General features: G+C 37.7%; 1 protein-coding gene across 4 annotated transcripts in view; it reads left to right on the top strand.

Moving 5' to 3' along the window:
* Window positions 1-17588, top strand: part of KSR2 (kinase suppressor of ras 2) — a 559738-nt gene that overhangs the window by 101900 nt on the left and 440250 nt on the right. For all 4 annotated transcript variants that reach the window (XM_031948680.1, XM_031948679.1, XM_031948681.1 and 1 more), the window contains exons 2-3: window positions 3878-4018; window positions 14035-14185. In XM_031948680.1, the coding sequence (XP_031804540.1) occupies window positions 3878-4018; window positions 14035-14185 (292 nt within the window). The remainder of the gene's footprint in view (window positions 1-3877; window positions 4019-14034; window positions 14186-17588) is intronic.

The following is a 17588-nucleotide window of genomic DNA, read 5'->3' as shown; positions in this document are numbered from 1 at the left end:
TAAATTGCATGGAATAGGAGGAAAATATCAGTATAGTCTCCCTATAGACAGTTTTTAAGGTAACTATTTTTTTTTCCTGGGAGAATGGTTACATTGGAGGATCAGTAAATGCCTGCTCATCTCTGTCTCTGTGTCCCCACTTGACAATCTGAGAAAGAACAATAACTTTGAATGGGATCTTAGATAAAATATATTAACTTCTATGTTATATATAATATATAATAATATAAAATACATAGAAGTTAAACTGGATAAAACATAAAGATAGTCAAACTTTGATATACTGTCTCTTTCTAATTATTTAGAGGCCTGATGGAGACTGTAGAGGTGGAAAATTCAATTAAATTTAACTAACATTTATTATTCAGCACTTGCTAGGTGTAATTCATTTGCTATTTAGTCATTTCAGTCGTGTCCAACTCTTTGTGACCCAATTTGGGATTTTCTTGGCAAAAATACTGGAATATTTTAAATTTTCTTCTCCAGCTCATTTCACAGATAATGAAACTGAGACGAACAGAGTGAAGTGACTTGCCTAGGGTCACATAGGTAGTAAGTATCTGAATTTGTATTTAAACTCAAGATGATGAGTCTTCTTGATTCCAAGCTCAATGCTCTATGCATTATAGTGCCATCTAGCTTCCTGAGGTATAACTCAGTGTAATTTTGCTTTTCTGAGTGTTGCCCTTGGAGGGTTCTAAGCAATGACTGCATGGCCATTTGTCATTCATGATATACTGAGGATTCTTGTTCAGATAAGTATCAGAACAGATGGTCACCAAAGTCCCTTCCCACACTTCAGTTCTACGATTTCATGATATATATAAGACTTTATGCTAGAAACAAAACAGGATTCCTTCTCAGAGAAGAATCAATATTACAAAAGGACAAATTGAGGTTTGGTCCCCAGAAAACTTCCTAATACATAGAGGCAGCTAGATCACAAATAGACCATTGGACTTTGAATCAAGAAGACCTTAGTTCAAATGTTGCCTCAAACACTTATTAGATTCGTGACTCTGGACAAATTACAGGTTCTCCTAGCTTCAGTTTCTTCATCTATAAAATGGGGATAATAAAGTACCTACCTCACATGGTTATAATGAGGATGAAATTGGATAACATATGTTGCTTGAGTTCAATAGAAGCTTGGAACATGGTCAGCAATTAAATGCCTTAGGAATTTGTGCTTACCCTATTCCATCTAACACTTTTATAAATGTCTTAAGATAATAACATAAAACATTCTGTAAATTTTACTCACGTAATCTCTTGTTTTTAGAGGCATAGAAGTTATACTTATGTAAATTTTACATATATAAAAATGCTTCATGAACTTAAAGTGCTACATAAATTCTAGCTATTTTCAAAGTTTCCCCAAAATAGAATGGATGGTAGTGGGCTTTTCTTCATTGGAGGTCATTAAGCACAGCCCATATTGCTCACTTGTTGTGAGTGTTGGGGAGGAGATATTCATTCAGGTATTGGTTGGACTGGATACCTTCTAAAAATTCTGAGCTTGCATTCTATACTAAAGACAATGTGCTGTAATGATAAGAACCCTGTATTTGAAGTCATGTGATCTGGATTTTCTAGGAAAATTGAAAGATGGAGAGAGCTCTCACTATGACAAACACATTCCCTCTTCAAGGAGACAAAGAGAGAGGGACCTTGTATTTTTCTTCTTCCAGCATGGATTACTCCATTATCGAAACAATCTCCCTTTGGACAACCTCTCATCCATGCTTTCCTCCATGCTCTCCTCCCAGTTCTGTTTAGAAGACCTTTTATTTTGTTTCCACCATTACCACTGTCTTCCTTTTCCCAGTACCAAACTGTAAGATATTGCAAATCCATGTTTGAGAACTGTGTGCTATATTTTATCATTTTGTATGGAAACTTGTACTTAGTAACAGTTTATAATTCATGTACTTGGCATCCTCATTTTATGCCACATGAATCACTAGACAGAGAGTACTTGGATGTCAGAGGAATTCATTTGACCTCTCTACTTCATGGTTTGCTAAAATAACAATAAAACATTTTACTGACTTGTATTTAAACTTTAGTAAAGAGTATTTTTTTTACCATGTTGATTACATCTAGTGCCTTCCTTCTCACTGATTACCAGTGATTTATCCCTAAGAGATCTTGCTTGTTGTCTCCCTCATTCATTTGTGAGCTCTTTGAGGGCAGGAACCACCTTTTACCTTTTTTGTATATCCAATGTTTGGCACAGAGCCTGGCACATGGGAGGTACTTAATAAATGCTTATTGACTGAATCTAAGCATGTGAACTATTTGAGGAATTGATAATTGCTTACCTTTTCCAAGGCTCTAGATTTATGCTGTTTATTTTCTTCATTTAAGTAAAGAAACTTTATTTCCTTTTTATCCTGGTTATTTTTGGCTGTCCCCCTCAACCCTCCATTAGGTTCAGTCTTGTTCACTATGGTAAGTACATTATGATACTGTGGTAAATGTTGGGGATGTATAGAAAGGCAAATGACAGTTCTTGCCCTCAAGGAACTACCAGTCTAATAGTGGAAATAAAAATGCAAGCAACTGTACATAAACGAGCTACAGTCAAAATTAATTAAAGGCAATCAACAAAAGGAAGGAGCTCAAATTAAGAGGGATTGGGAAGGCTTACTGTAGAATGTAGGATTTTGGATGGGACTTAAAAGCCAACTTGGGCCACCAAGGATCCAGGTTGGTTCCCAGGTTGGTCAGGCCAAAATGGATAGGATCTGGCACTATGGGAAGGAATACTTATAATCATAATCATGACATCATTGGTCCAGTAATTTGAGTATGGCATTAGATGTCTATCCAAACATATTTTCCCCCCACTTTTCAGTCTTCTCAGGAAAGCTTGTTGAATAAAGAATATTGTTGTTGTCTGACTCTTTGTGATCATATTTGGGTTTTTCTTGGCAAAGATACTGGAGTTGTTTGCCATTTCCTTCTCTAGCTCATTTTCCAGATGATGAAATTGAAGAAATAAAATTAAATAATTTGCACAGGATCACATAGATAATACATATCTGAGACTAGATTTGAACTCAGAAAGATGAATCTCCTTGCCTCTAGTCCAGGTGCTCTATACACTGCACCATTTGAATAATGAATACTTTCTCCCAATACTTTGAATTTTGGGTTTTATCAAACTCTGGACTGTGGTATACATTTCCTTTCAATTTTTGCTTGTCTAGAATACTTTACCGATCAGCTTTTCTATTTTTATCCAAAGATATTTTTAGTGACAAATTACAATATGTAAGTCTACACATTATGTAATAGTCACTTATAAAGTCACAAGGTAGGTCATTTTTCCAACTAAGGAACCGAGATTATTGTGAATTCTGAATAAATGTAGTTGGAGCCACCAGGCTTGACAGCATGAGATGGGGTATGGAACCATATAAAGTCATAGAATGAGGAATCAGAAGGTGAAGTTTCCCAGGGTAAAAAGGGAGCATAAAGGACATGAGAGGAGTCTTTGATTATTTGGAAGATGATCACATAGATGAGTAATAAAGAATTGCACAAGAAGGCAAAAAAAAAAAACAGGAACAATGGGGGAAATGTAACAGAGAGGTAAACTGAGGCTTAATTTCAGAAAAAAAACCTTCCCAATCACCAGAGATAGTCAAACTTTGAAAGGAAGATGATAGTTCCCTTTCCTTGAGACCTTTCAGAACAGACTGGACAATCACTTGTTGCTCATGTCATATTTGGAATCCTTATTTCTCTATAGGTTGGAAAGGAAGACCAATGAAACCCATCCTTGCTCTGAAATCCTGTGATTTTGTATAGATTGCTGAGGAAGAAATGCCTTCTTCGGTCCATTATGTTATCTCTTCTCTCCCCACAGAGCAAGCTGGTTAAGTACTTCAGCCGCCAGCTGTCCTGCAAACGGAAAGTGGCCCTCCAGGAGCGCAATGCCAAGCTCGAAGGCTTCCCCCAGCTTCAGCACTGGTTCCGAATTGTGGATGTGCGAAAGGAAGTCATGGAGGTAAAAACCGATCTCTCATTTTCCACCACACACAATGCTTACGAATGTGACATGTTTTTCAAAGGTGAGCTGATACAAGGCTAGGACACATAGTAAATACAGTGGAAGAGCAAGGATCCCAAAGGACTGTGACCGACTAGAACATGGAAGCCAGATATATAAGCCTATACAAAGTAAATTATATGAATTAGATAAAATGACATTTAATGGGGCGGGGGGAACATTAGTAATTGGGGGAAGATCAGAACAGTTCTAATGTATTAGGTGTCATTTGGGCAGAGCTTGGAAAAAACCCAAGGGCTATTCCAGACATATGGGGAGAGGATTAGTGCTGGGTAGTAGAGTGTCATCCTTGAGGAACAGAAAGGAATATATGAGGAAAATAAAATAGGGATAGATTTAAGATCTTTGTTTCATGGATTTTCATGTTCAAAGAATTAATTTTTAAATAGCTAAATCTGTGTGTAGTTATTCAGAGGCAAAAAAATCTGGAAAGAAAGCAATTAATAAGCATTTATTTACTTCCTTCTGTATACCAAGCAACTGGGGATACAAAGGCAAAATGAAACAGTCCCTGTCCTCAAATGATTTCCATTGTAGTAGAGAAGCCTTCTTTTTAAATTTATGGGACACATAATGAAAAGCTGCTGATGAGTTTGGTTTACGTTGCTGGAGGGGATACCCCAAAAATTATAGAATTCAGAGCTGGAAGAGACTTTAGTGACTGTGTTTTTAAAAGCAAGCCCTTATTGTAGCATGCCTGACAAATGGCCATCCAATCTCTGCTTTAAAGTCCTGGAGAAGGGGAACTCGGTGTCCCTGGATTGTAGCTTTCATTGTAAGGAAGGTTTTCCTGATTCTAGGCTCCATTGGCTTCCTTGTGAATTCTCAGTGCTCTGGGGCCAATTAGCTCAGGTCCTCTTCTGTCTCACAGATCCTTCAAGTTCTTGAACTCAGAAAATTGCCCTGATTCTTCTCTTCCCCTGTTTCCTTAATCCATGCTTAAATGGCAGGGGATCAACCTTTCACCATTCTGACTACATCTTCCTCTCAGTTTGCTAATGTCCTTCCTCCAATGTGGCTGTGATTCCAGTCCAGACGTTCCTTTATCTATAATGTCTTTCACTCATCAGAACTTTTTATTTCCCAACTTAATGTTCCCAACAGTGAGGGATGCAGGGAAGGGATCATTAGCCACATCATACAGATGAGACTCAGAGGAAAAGGACTGGTTGACCTCCTGACTTCCCATTCAGCAGAATTCCCTGTATACCACCAGCAGTATTGCTCTGCTTTGAACTTTCAGCTATATCTGTAGCACTCTTCTAGTAAGGCAGCTTGCTAGCTAAGTGTATTAAAAATCATCTCTTATTTAGATGGAAATCTTATTTAGATAGGCATTTCTCCTAGGGGCATTTAGGTGGCTCATTGCAAAGAACTGTGCCTGGGATCAGGGCATAATTTCAAATCCCATCTCAGGTACTTCCAAACTGTGTGAGCCTGGATAAGTCACTTCATCTCTGCCTCAGTTTCCTCATCTGTAAAATGGGGACAATGAGTACACAAGTACAAGATGGGGGAGGCACAGTTAGGTGGTTGGTCTAATGTGATTTTATCTGTAAAGTGCTTTGCAAAACTTGAAGCACTATAAAAAGGCTCATTATTGTTATTAATAATTGCAAACATTATTATTAATAATAAATAACAACTAGGTGGTGCAGTGGATAAAATTCCACACTCAAGAGTCTCAAAGACCCGGGTTTGAATCCTGCTTCAAATATTTAGGAACCTAGATGATTCTGAGTCAGTTAACTCCTTGCAGCTGCAGTTTCCTCATCTGTAAAATAAGGATAATAATAACATCCACCTTCCAGGATTGTCATGAAGACTGAATTTCACAATATATGAAAACTCTTTATAAACATTAAAGTACTATCCAAATGTAGGTTCTTGGTATTGTTGATTTCTTCAAGAAAGAGTATTTTCAAGAATTGATCAAATTTCTTTCACATGAATGGAAATCTGCCCTGTCTCCCCCAGAGAAGGCAATTTGGCCTGGTGAATAGAATATTTCATTTGGAGTCAGAATGACCTGGTGTCCAGTTCTGTTTCTGGCATTTTATTGAATCACAGAATCTCAGGATTACAAGGGATCTCAGATGCCATCTAGCTTGGTTCATTCCTGAATCAGAATCCTCACTCTAAAATCCTCAGCAAGTCATTATCCAATCTTTGTTTGAAGACCCCAAGAGGAGGAGCTGATTGCTTTTCAGTCAGCCTATTCTACTTTGGACAGCTGTAATTTTAAGGATTTTTTTTCTTTACATGGACTCCAAATCTATCTCTCTGCAACTTTCATCCAATTAATCTGCTGATCAAAAAATATTTATTGAGCATTTGCTACGTCAGGCTCTGTCCTAGGTGCTGGTGATACAAAGACAAAAAATTAATGGTCCCTGCTCTCAGGGACCTTATTTTCCAAAGTAGGGAGACTACACATCAGATATATAAGCCTATACAAAGTAAATTATATGAATTAGATAAAATGACATTTAACGGGGGGGGCATTAATAATTGGGGGAAGATCAGAAAAGTTCTAATGTATTAGGTGTCATTTGGGCAGAGCTTGAAAAAAAACCCAAGGGCTATTCCAGACATATGGGGAGAGGATTAGTGCTGGGTAGTAGAGTGTCATCCTTGAGGAACAGAAAGGAAGCTTGTGGGTCAGTACTTCTCAGCATCTCAGAACACTAAAAGAACACAGCATTTTGAGTTGGAAGGAATCTCAATGGCCATTTTGTCTGAGCCATCCATAAAAGGAATCCCCACTAAGATGTACCCATCAATAGTGGTCTGATGTCTCTTTGAAGACTTCCAGGGAGACCAGAATCCACCACTTCCTGAGGAACAAGAGTTTTAATTGTTAACAAGTTTTCACTAAAAACTCAGCTTAATTGGCCTTTTGGTAATCTACTGCTCTTAGTTATACTTTCTAAGGTTCAGAAGAATAAGTTTTACTTCTTCCTCTTCAAATGTTAGAAGACAGCTCATGTTTGTCCAAATCTTCTTTTCTTCAGCTAAATATGCCCACTTCCTATGTTATGGACTCAAGGTCCTTTATTGTCCCACATGCCCTCTTTGAACACTCTCTGTGCTATCACTATCCTTCTTAAGTTATGGAAACTACATTGGTCAGAGTACACTACATGAGGTCTACCAAGGGCAGTGTTCAGGGGACTGTGAACTCCCTGTTTTTAGAAGCTGTGCCTTTCTTAATACAGCCAAAGATCTTATTAGCTTTTTGTGTCTGCTATATTCCACTGGTGACTCATATTGAGTTTGCTGGCCAGTAGTCCCCCCACCCCCAGCTTGTTTTCAGAACAACTGCCACCTAACTGTGCCTCCCCCATCTTGTACTTGTGAAGCTGATTTTTTTAAAAAAAATATCCAAGTATAGGGCTATATTTATCCCTATTGAAGTTCATCTTGTTATATTCTACCCAGTGCTCTAACTTGTCAAGCTCTTGACTGTCATCAAAAATGTTAGCTTTCCTTCCCAGCTTTATATCACCTGCAAATCTTTCCCCACTCTAGTCTAACTCCTATTTAGTTGTTAAAATGATCTTCCTAAAACCAAGGTCCAATCATGTCATTTCATGAAACCTCAAGGCCTCAAGGCCAAAGCCTTTTATTACACAGACATGGTGCTGATCCCTAAACTAGGAAGGATCAAAACAGAGAAAGAAAATTATAGACCAATTTCCCTAATGAATATGGAAGCAAAAATTTTAAATGAATCTTAGGGCTTCCTTATTAAATACCTTCTAGGTTTATATGGAAAATCCTGTTTGGTACTTAAAAACCCTTCAGAGCATGACCCCTCTCTGCCTTTCCCATTTTCTTACATTACACTCCACTTCATATATTCTGCAGATGAGGGACACTAGTCTTGCTGTTCCTCAAATAAGACCCTGCATCTCCAGACTCTGGGCATTTGCACTGGCTCTCCACCATGCCTGGAACACTCTCCTTTCTTATTTCCACCTCCTTACTTCCTTCAAGTACATTCTAAAATCTCACCTTCTACAGGCCTTTTCCCAGGCTCCTTAATTGTCCTCTATGGATAATTTTCAATTTGTTCTCTCTATAGATTCTTTGTACATAGATGTTTGCATGTCTTTGGTTTCATTAAGCTGTGAATTCCCTCAGAGCAGGTATTATATTTGGTCTTTCTTTGTACCTTCAATCCTTAGGACAGTCTTGGCACTTACTAGATGCTTACTTAATAGGTTTATTGATTGACTGATTGATAGAAAGGTTAAACAGCATTCTTTGGGTATTCCAATGAAAATCTGCTACAGTGACCCTCAAGCATTAACAAATATTTGAGTCTGGCCTACTAAGGGGTTCTAAAAGCATTTAACTACATTATCTTCTAACTTATATCTCTTCATCTCCTCTACAAGACTAGCATGAGATACTTCACCAAAAGCTTTGCTAGAATCTAGGGAAGCTATATCAATGACCTTTCTTCTTATCTACCAGTCTAGTCACCATTAGAAAAGGAAATATTAATCTGGCACGACTTGTTCTTGAAGGACTCAGGTTGGTTCTTCTTCTTAGATATTAAGATATTATTAGATATTAATTACTTCTCTTCTTAGATATTAGTCATTCATATCTTTAATGATCGATGTTAGAATTTTGTTAGGAACTACAGCATATTTTGCTTTAAAAATAACAGCAATAATAAGAACAATAGCAATAATACTTTCCTCTAAAAGGAAAAGAGGAGGAGTGGAGTGGATTCTTCTTATATTACCCCTTTTCTTCCCTCTGGGAGGCCATGGAGTAATGGCTTTGCCTTAGCCTACATCCTTACTGCCGCCTTGATCCTTAGAGACTAGAGATTTGTTTGGAACTCCTTGGTCTGGATATAACAAAATTCTTTAGCTAAGAGATTTCCATTTTGCATGATCATCTTGGTGAATTAGATTATTTAAAACAAAACATTATCCATAAAGGCCAAGCAGAGAGCCCCAAATGCCTATGAATTCTTTTATAGTTGTCAAGCTCACTGACCAGTAGTTTGTAGTTTCTGTCTTTTTCCATCTTTGAAAAATTGGGATATTTACTCTTCTCCATTCTTGTGTCTTTCATTCCAATCTTGTGTGCTAATGATCATTGAGAGTCACCCAGAACGGATTATATTTCACCTGGATCAGGTGATTTGAATATGGGAATGGAGGTGCTTCCCTACCAACTTACTTATTTTGCTTATAAACTCTTTGTTAAATTATTTTTGCCAGTCATCTCTCTTTGGTGGAGAAAATAGAAGCAATGCAATCACCTGAGTGATCTAGACTTTTTCCTCAGTTGTCATAGTTCTATCTACTTCAACCAAAGGTCATATCCCTTCTCTCAACCTTCTCTTCTCTCATTATAATGATGACCCAGTTCCTTTTGGCTGTCTAGTTTCTTTCAACACTATGTCATGTTCTTATATTCATTCTCAGTTATCAGCCTTTGATTTTGTCTTCTCTGCATTTCTTTTTTTTAAAGCAAGTTCATTGGTGAGATCCTTATAGGTCCACATTGGTCTTTTCAGACCAATGCCATTCTTTCACCTCACTTGGATATGTTCCCTTTGGTGTCTTCAGATTTTCATTCTTGAGCAATATCTTTCCTAACCTTCTGAGGTCACCTTCCTTTGAAACATTTGAATCCATTGGAATCGTACATGTTTTCCCTCTGAATTCTTGGAAATCAGAACAATAAGAGGAAGTAAAGAGGTAAAGGGACTTCTTAAGGGTTACTCAACCAGTAAGTGTTTGAGACTGAATTTGAATGCAAGTCTTTTTGACTCCAGGTCAAACACTCTGTGCATTAGATCTTTCTTAGATCTTTCTGCCACTCAGCAGTCTCTCCACAGTGCTAGGTGGCTCAGAGCATGCTCACCTTTGCCACTGTCTCTAGAGCTCTCTGTTCTTCATCCCTTCATCCCTTCCCTGATTATTTCTGTTATGGGCCAAGAGTCTGCTGGCCACATGGTTTCCTTCTTGCATATTACAGAGAACATGTGATCATATCCTGGATCTGCTGCTTCCTGTTTGGTCTAAGACAAAACACCTCTTTATTCCTCAGTTTCTTTATCTACCAAATGAGGGGTTTTAAAGAGAAAAGGGTCAAGATAATAACACAACAGTTTGAATTCAAATTCAGGCTCAGTCTAGTTGTGTGACCCCGGACAAGGCATTTAATTTACATTTACTTCAGTGTCCTCATCTGAAAAAATACAGATAATAATATCTCCATAATTATCTTCCAGGTGATAGTGAGGAGCAAATGAGAAAATATTTGTAAAGTGCTTAGCAAAATGCCTGGCACATAGTAGGTGCTATATAAATATTAACTATCACCACCCACTCCATCATCATCATCATCATTAACAAACAAGTATTTATTAAATACCAATTATATATATCTGACATTTTGCTAAGTCAGGTGTTAGAAATACAAACCAGTCTCTGTCTTTGGGAAACTTATATTGTCTTAGAAGATCTCAAGATCTTTGTGATCTAAATTTTGTGTCTTCCTCAGTGACCAGAACAAGTAGTTGTCCTTTTGGACTAAACTTAGTGGTTAATATACAAAAAAATGCTCATTGTCTGCTTAGTGAACCAGGATTATTGACTCCTGCTGCATCATGATGCAGTTCTTACGTCTGGTCACAAGAGGGCAGAGCATTGCCATAAAATAGTTCCGAAAAAGAGCCTTCTTTATTGAGGGTAAATTTCTGCTCCTTATGCTCTCCTGCCTGATGGGTTTTCAATGCTGCCTTGATAGTCCAGAGCAGGCCAGGCTCCTTGCTTCTGATGGAAATCATTTCTTGGGGCTTCACTTTATTCATCTAAAAAATGAGAATGTTAGATGGGATGAGCCTTGGGCTTCCTTCCAACTTCAACTTTTTGATCCCAAAGCAGGCCAAGTGAATCCTCAAGAGGCCTGGCCCATACCCATACCCAGAATTCTGCTGCTCTTATTGTCCCCTCCCCCTCCAAAATCATCAGCCTAGCTAGATACAGATCATGAAGGGACCTGGGGGATCATAATAGCTCTATCTTCTCAATTTATAGAAGGTGGAATCTGAGGCTCAGGGAGGGGGAAGGTCTTGTCTAAAGCTGGAAAACCACCAGATTTTAGTTTTTATTTGTTTTTATTGATATCTTTTGTGTTTATATTATCTTCATTATAGAATGTATTCCCCAATCCACTCCAATTCAGTTATTCTTTGTTAAAAAATACATAAGAGAGAAAAAAAGACATTACAATAAAACTAACCAACATATCAGGCCAGTCTAATGGTACAGGTGGTAGTGCATATACGCAGTTCTCAATTTGTTCCTGCAAAGAAGAAAAGGAGGGAACACTTAATTTCAGGTTGGAGACTCAGACTGCAATCCTACTGAGCTCTACCACTTAGTAGCAGAGTGACCTTGTAGAAGTCATTTATCCCCTAAAGAAATGATCTTTAAGGTCCCTTCCCATTCTTCTTAATTTAATTCACCCAAAGCACATGAAGCACCTACTATGTTTTAGCTGAACTAGGCAAAGAATAGAGAAATGAGGGTTAAGACAAAGATTAAGATCTCATGTAACAGCTAGGGATGCTGTGGATAGAACTCTGGGTATGGAGTCAGGAAGACCCAAGTTCAACTCTGGCCTCAGATATTTACTAATTGTAAGTCACTGGACAAGTCAATTAGCTTAATCTGCCTAAGTTTCCCCAATTGTAAAGTGAGGATTATAATAACACTCATTTCCCAGAGTGAGGAACAAATGAAATATTATTTGTAAGAGCATTTAGCTCAGTGCCTATGTCATGTTCAACAGACATAGTTTTTGAATAATCAGTCACTTTACTAGTAATGCTAACATTTTATTAATAAAAGAGATCAGTGGCACTCTCAAATGCCAAAGCCTCATGGTGGTGGACTTACAGTTTATATGTCCTTGGAAGAGTGGGTGTTCCTAGGGATGACAATCAACTCTGATTGGTTTACAATTAATGAAAGAATGAATATTACAATGAGATGGGCCATATTTCAATGAGGATCTTGAGATAAGTGACACTGAGCACTTAAATCTTGGTCAAAGAGACTTCTCAATTTCCATATTGCCTGTCTGACAAAAGTGAGAAGACATATTTTCCCAGAATTTTCAGAGTAAAATTTCTTTACTGTTTCTGATTAATCTTAACCTGGTTACATCTTTGAGCAAGAATTCCCACACTGATTGATTTGTAGAGGAGGAAGCAGAAAAGGAAAAAAAAAACCTTGGTTTTTAACTGGTTAATAATTCATTGTTAAATACAAGAGAGGAATAATATTTTCTTTCACCTGACACATAGCAGGTGCTTATAAATGCTTATTACTTCTTTCTCTCTCCCATATTCTTGTAAACTAAGATTCTCTCATTCTAAGTCTAATACTTTTTCTATGGCACCATGCTGCTATGTTAGAGGTATACCATGTGCAAGGCTCTGTGTGTTACAAGGGAAAATGAAACAGTCCCATTTTTAAGTTGTTTGGACACTTGGGCAGGAAGGGCAATTGGCATCCAATATGTGTCTCAAAAATGATGATGTGAAGAAGAATATGATAAGAACAAAGCAGAAATCCAGAAAAAGGATATTTGGGGAGGGAGAGATAATTTTTAATGAAAAGAAGCAGAAACGTATTCACAGAAGAGATTGTGAGCAATGGAGAGAAGCTGAAAAGAGCTGATTTAGTATTGTTGTCAGGGGGAAACTTCCTGACAATGATAGCTTTCCTGAAGTGGAATGGATAATGAATTTTTTTAATCACTGAAACTCTTCAAATAAAACCTAGAACACGTAGTAGGGATATTGTTGAGGGGGATTCTAGATTAGGGATGGGGTGGATGAGCTTCTTTCCACCTCTGAAATGCTGTGGTGCTGAGAAGGGAATTGTTTGAAGTCATGGATGACAGCAGCATGGTTTAGATAAGAGTTCTGACCCAGGAGTCAGAATACCTTAGCTCAAATCTTGGACACTTGATGCTTTTCTGATTCTGAAGAAGTCACTTAATTAACCTCTGGAAAATTAGGGAATTGGACACTATGACCTTTGAAGTTTCCTCTAAATTTGTGATTCTATGGTTCCATCTCTTCCCTTATTTATAGGCATAGGGACCTCTGTCTATTATGAGATATTTGCCAGTCTTACTTTCTACTGTTCCAATGACTATATCTTTTTCTCATTTCACCACACAGATCACAGAATCATAGAATTAAGGAGGACCATAGAGGCCATCAAGTCCAACCCCTGATTTCTTTAAAGAGAAAATTGAGGCCCACAGATATTAAGTGACTTGTCCAAGTTTGTGTGAGTTGTTTGGGGACAGAGCTAATATTCAAATGCAGGCTCTTGGTCTCCAAATCAAGTCCTATTTCAAGTATACAACATTGCCACTATCCAAGTGTAGCAAGCATAGGCTTTGGAGCTACTCTCCCAACTTCTATTTGCATTGGAAGGGCGGTTTCCATGAACATTAAAGTGGGCTGGCATGATTTGATTGATTGATCCAGTCCCTCCAACATCTTTACACACCTTTACATGCAACAAGTATTTATTAAATGTATGCTATGTGCCAGACACTGTGCTGAGTGGGTAGGATACAAAGAAAGGCAAAACTACAATCTCTGCCCTTAAGGCACTTATTTAGTTTAGTCAACTTTTTTTATTTATTCTCTTTTTATTCTATCTCCTTTTTCTATCCAGCAAACCCCTAGTCAACTTTTTCCTGGCCCTGTCCTACTTCCACTTGTCTAGCAATAATCATTCTGTCTTTTCCTGATTATGGTTCCTAATGCTTGCCTCCTCTGAGCACAAAGATTCCTAGTTAGAGCTCTTTATAAGAAAAGTATAAGCTACGATCCCTGTAATCCACAAATTTATAGTCTAGTTTACTTGTGTTCTCTCTTTGCTCTCAAGGAAATCACGCCAGGTCAGCTGAGTCTCGAGCAGCTTCTGGAGATGACCGATGAGCAGGTGTGTGAAACAGTCGAGAAATACGGAGCCAACCCAGAGGAGTGCGCCCGTCTCAATGCCTCCCTCTCCTGCCTCCGGAACGTCCACATGGCAGGTGAGCCAGGGCCCTGAAGTGGTTCCCTTTTTCCTACCTCTAAGGACAGAGGCCACGGTAGGTTTTTTTGAGCAGGTCTATTATGCTATTGATTCCCTTTTCTTCTCTGCCTTAAAACCCCAAGGTGAGATGAAGCTATCTTTGCCCTGTATATATGTACAGAGTAGAAGCAGAAGGAGAGGAGGAATTGGAATGGAAGCAGAGGCAAAAAAGTTTGTTCAAAGTGTCATTGTCAGACTCGAAATGCCAGGATGGACTTGTTGATGTCTATTGGGGGTATCCAATCCATCTGGGTCTCTAGGATTCCTGTGTAGTATTGCTGGCATTCTCAGGTGAAATCTAGGTATAAGTCATGTATTTATTAGAAGTTTCAATGAAGGCATAGATGGAATGTTTGCAGAGGACACATATTTTGGAGGAATTGCTCCCCTCCTGGATATCAAGATTCAAAAAGTTTATGATGGCAAGAACAATGGGATGAATTGAATAAGATACAATTGAATAGGAATAAATGTAAATTCTTACATTTGGGTTCAAGACATAAACCTCACACATATGAGATGGGAAAGAAAGTTACCTAGCAATTATGTCTGAAAAAAAGATTAGTAGATTGTGAGCTCAAGATAAGTCAATATGGTATAGTATGACCACCGACAAAACCAATGGGATCTTCTGTTTCACTAAGAGAAGAATAATATTCAGAAGCCATAGTCCTGTTGTATTCACCTATAGTCAGAGGATGGTTGGAATATTATGATGGGTTTTGGATTCTAGGATGTAGGATCACTGATAAATTTGGAGAGCATCAGAGGAAAACAGTCACAATGGTGAAGGGTCTTGAATATAGGTCATGGGAGAATCTGAGGATATTTGGTTTAGAGAAAGGAAGGCTTTAAGTGGAAAGGTATGATAGCTGTTCCCAAATACTTGAAAGGCTATCATGTGAAAGAGAGATTAGGGTTATTTTGTTTAGTCCCATAAAGCAGGAGCAGTAGGTGGTAGTTGAAAACATGATTTTGGGCTGGACATCAGGGAAACTTGCTTAATATAAAAAAATGTCCCAAAGTGAAATGGGCTGCCTCAGATTCCCCTTTTTGGAGGTCTTCAACCAGAGTCTGGATTCCTTTTCAGATCCCTTTTAACTCTGAGATTCTGTTACTTCCTTGATTCAAGGGAGACAGGATTTTTTCCTTGGGTTGTTTTAGTGGTGCATGGCGTAATAGTCATTTGGTATTGTTACATAAATTACCTCAGGATTGAAGTGAGAAGAAGAATATAAGAATTATCTCAAGTGATAGAGAAAGGAAAAAGAGGAGAGGAACGGAGATGAGAAAACAAGAATCACCTATATTCGATTTCATTTAGAAAATACAAATACCCTAATATGTTCTAGGTGCTGTTGATTATCCTGCATTCTCAAAGAGGACCATGGGGTCAGGAAGGTGATTCATGACTTGCAAGAGAATTGGGTTTAAGTGAGAGAGGGCTGGGAGAAGTCGCTAGCTTTACTTTCTACTTTGGAGCCATCTGTGTCCAGTGGCAGGATATAGATCAGGATGCTAGGGGAGGAGCCTGGATGCAGGGGGAGATCTTGGCTTTTTTAAATTAAGGCCTTTCTCAGGTGTCAGATTGTCTGAGACATCCATCCATTGATTAAGGCTAGGTAGAAATGAGACAAAGAATGGCCTCTTTGACCTACTAAAAATCAATCTGGGAGGAAAAGATCCTCAGTGAGTTTTACACTAATTCTGAGCCATCAGAACCAAAACAATAATCCAGTGAGGTTTGGACTGGGGGCCTTTTGTTGGCCAATCAAGGAGAGCCAGGGTGATTTGGGTTTAAGGCCTTGTTCATAAAAAGAAATCTATCCTATAAACCCTGAGATTTTAGTGCTCAAGATTAATATTCCTTTGGGTAGAGTTCCCTCAAGTAATGGTATGATTCCCTACACAGACAGAAAGACAGGAGGGAAAGAAGGAAGGATGGAAGGAAGGAAAGGAGGAAGGAAGGAGCTATATTGCTCAGTTGGAACTGACCTGTTGGGTCTCCAGTGAGGCAACTACTACTACTCACAGGTTGTGTGTGTGTAGATGAAACAAAAGCAAAAATAGATCTAATTAAAAGAGATAAGGAAGGGAACTATATCTTGCTAAAGAAATATCAATACTAAACATATATGCACCAAGTGGCTTAGCATGGAAATTCCTAGAGGAGAAATTAAGAGAGCTGCATGATGAAATAAATAGCAAAAATATAATAGTGGGGGGGGGAATCTCAACCTTGCCCTCTCAGAATTACATAAATCGAACAACAAAATTAATAAGAAAGAAGTTAAGGAGGTAAATAGAATACAAGGAAAATAGGTATGATAAATCTTTGGAGAAAATTGAATGGAGACAGAAAGGAGTACACTTTTTTCTTGGCAGTTCATGAAACCTGTACAAAAAATGACCAGATATTAGGGCATAAAGACCTCAAAATCAAATGCAGAAAGGCAGAAATAGTAAAATGCAATTTTTTTTCAGATCATGATTCAATAAAAATTACATTCAATAAAAGGCCAGGAGAAAATAGACCAAAAATCAATTGGAAACTAAATAATCTAATCCTAAAGAATGAATGGATGAACATCAAATCATAGACACAATCAATAATTTCATTCAAGAGAATGACAATAATGAGACAACATGCCAGAATTTGTGGCTTACAGCCAAAGCAGTAATAAGGGGAAATTTTATATCTCTAGATGCATACTTGTATGAAATAGAGAACGAGAAGATCAGTGAATTGGGCTTGCAAATAAAAAAGCTTGAAGAAGAATCAAATTAAAAACCCTAATTAAATACCAAACTTGAAATTCTAAAAATAAAAGGGGAGATTATTAAAATTGAAAATAAAAAACTATTGAATTAATAAATAAAATTAAGAGTTGGTTTTATGAAAAAAAAAACAAAATAGATAAACCTTTAATTAATTTGATTAGAAAAAGGAAAGAGGGAAATCAAATTGTTAGTCTCAAAAATGAAAAGGGAGATACTTTCCACCAATGAAGAGGAAATTAGAGCAATAATTAGGAGTTATTTTGCCCAACTTTATGCCAATAAATTTGATAACCTAAGTGAAATGGAGGAATACCTATAAAAATATAGATTGCCCAGATTAACAGAAGAGAAAATAAATTACTTAAATAGTCCCATTTTAGAAAAAGAAATAGAACAAGCTATTTATCAACTCCCTAAGAAAAAATCTCTAGGGCCAGATTGATTTACATGTGAATTCTACCAAACATTACTCCAATACTATACAAAGTATTTGAAAAAATATGGAAAGAAGTACTTCTGCTAAGTTCCTTTTATGACACAGACATGGTACTGATAGCTAACCCAGGTAGGATGAAAACAGA

Source organism: Sarcophilus harrisii, chromosome 1 (genome assembly GCF_902635505.1).
Source record: "Sarcophilus harrisii chromosome 1, mSarHar1.11, whole genome shotgun sequence".
In the NCBI taxonomy this organism is placed as follows: Eukaryota; Metazoa; Chordata; class Mammalia; order Dasyuromorphia; family Dasyuridae; genus Sarcophilus; species Sarcophilus harrisii.
This window is presented reverse-complemented; position numbering and strand designations above follow the sequence as displayed.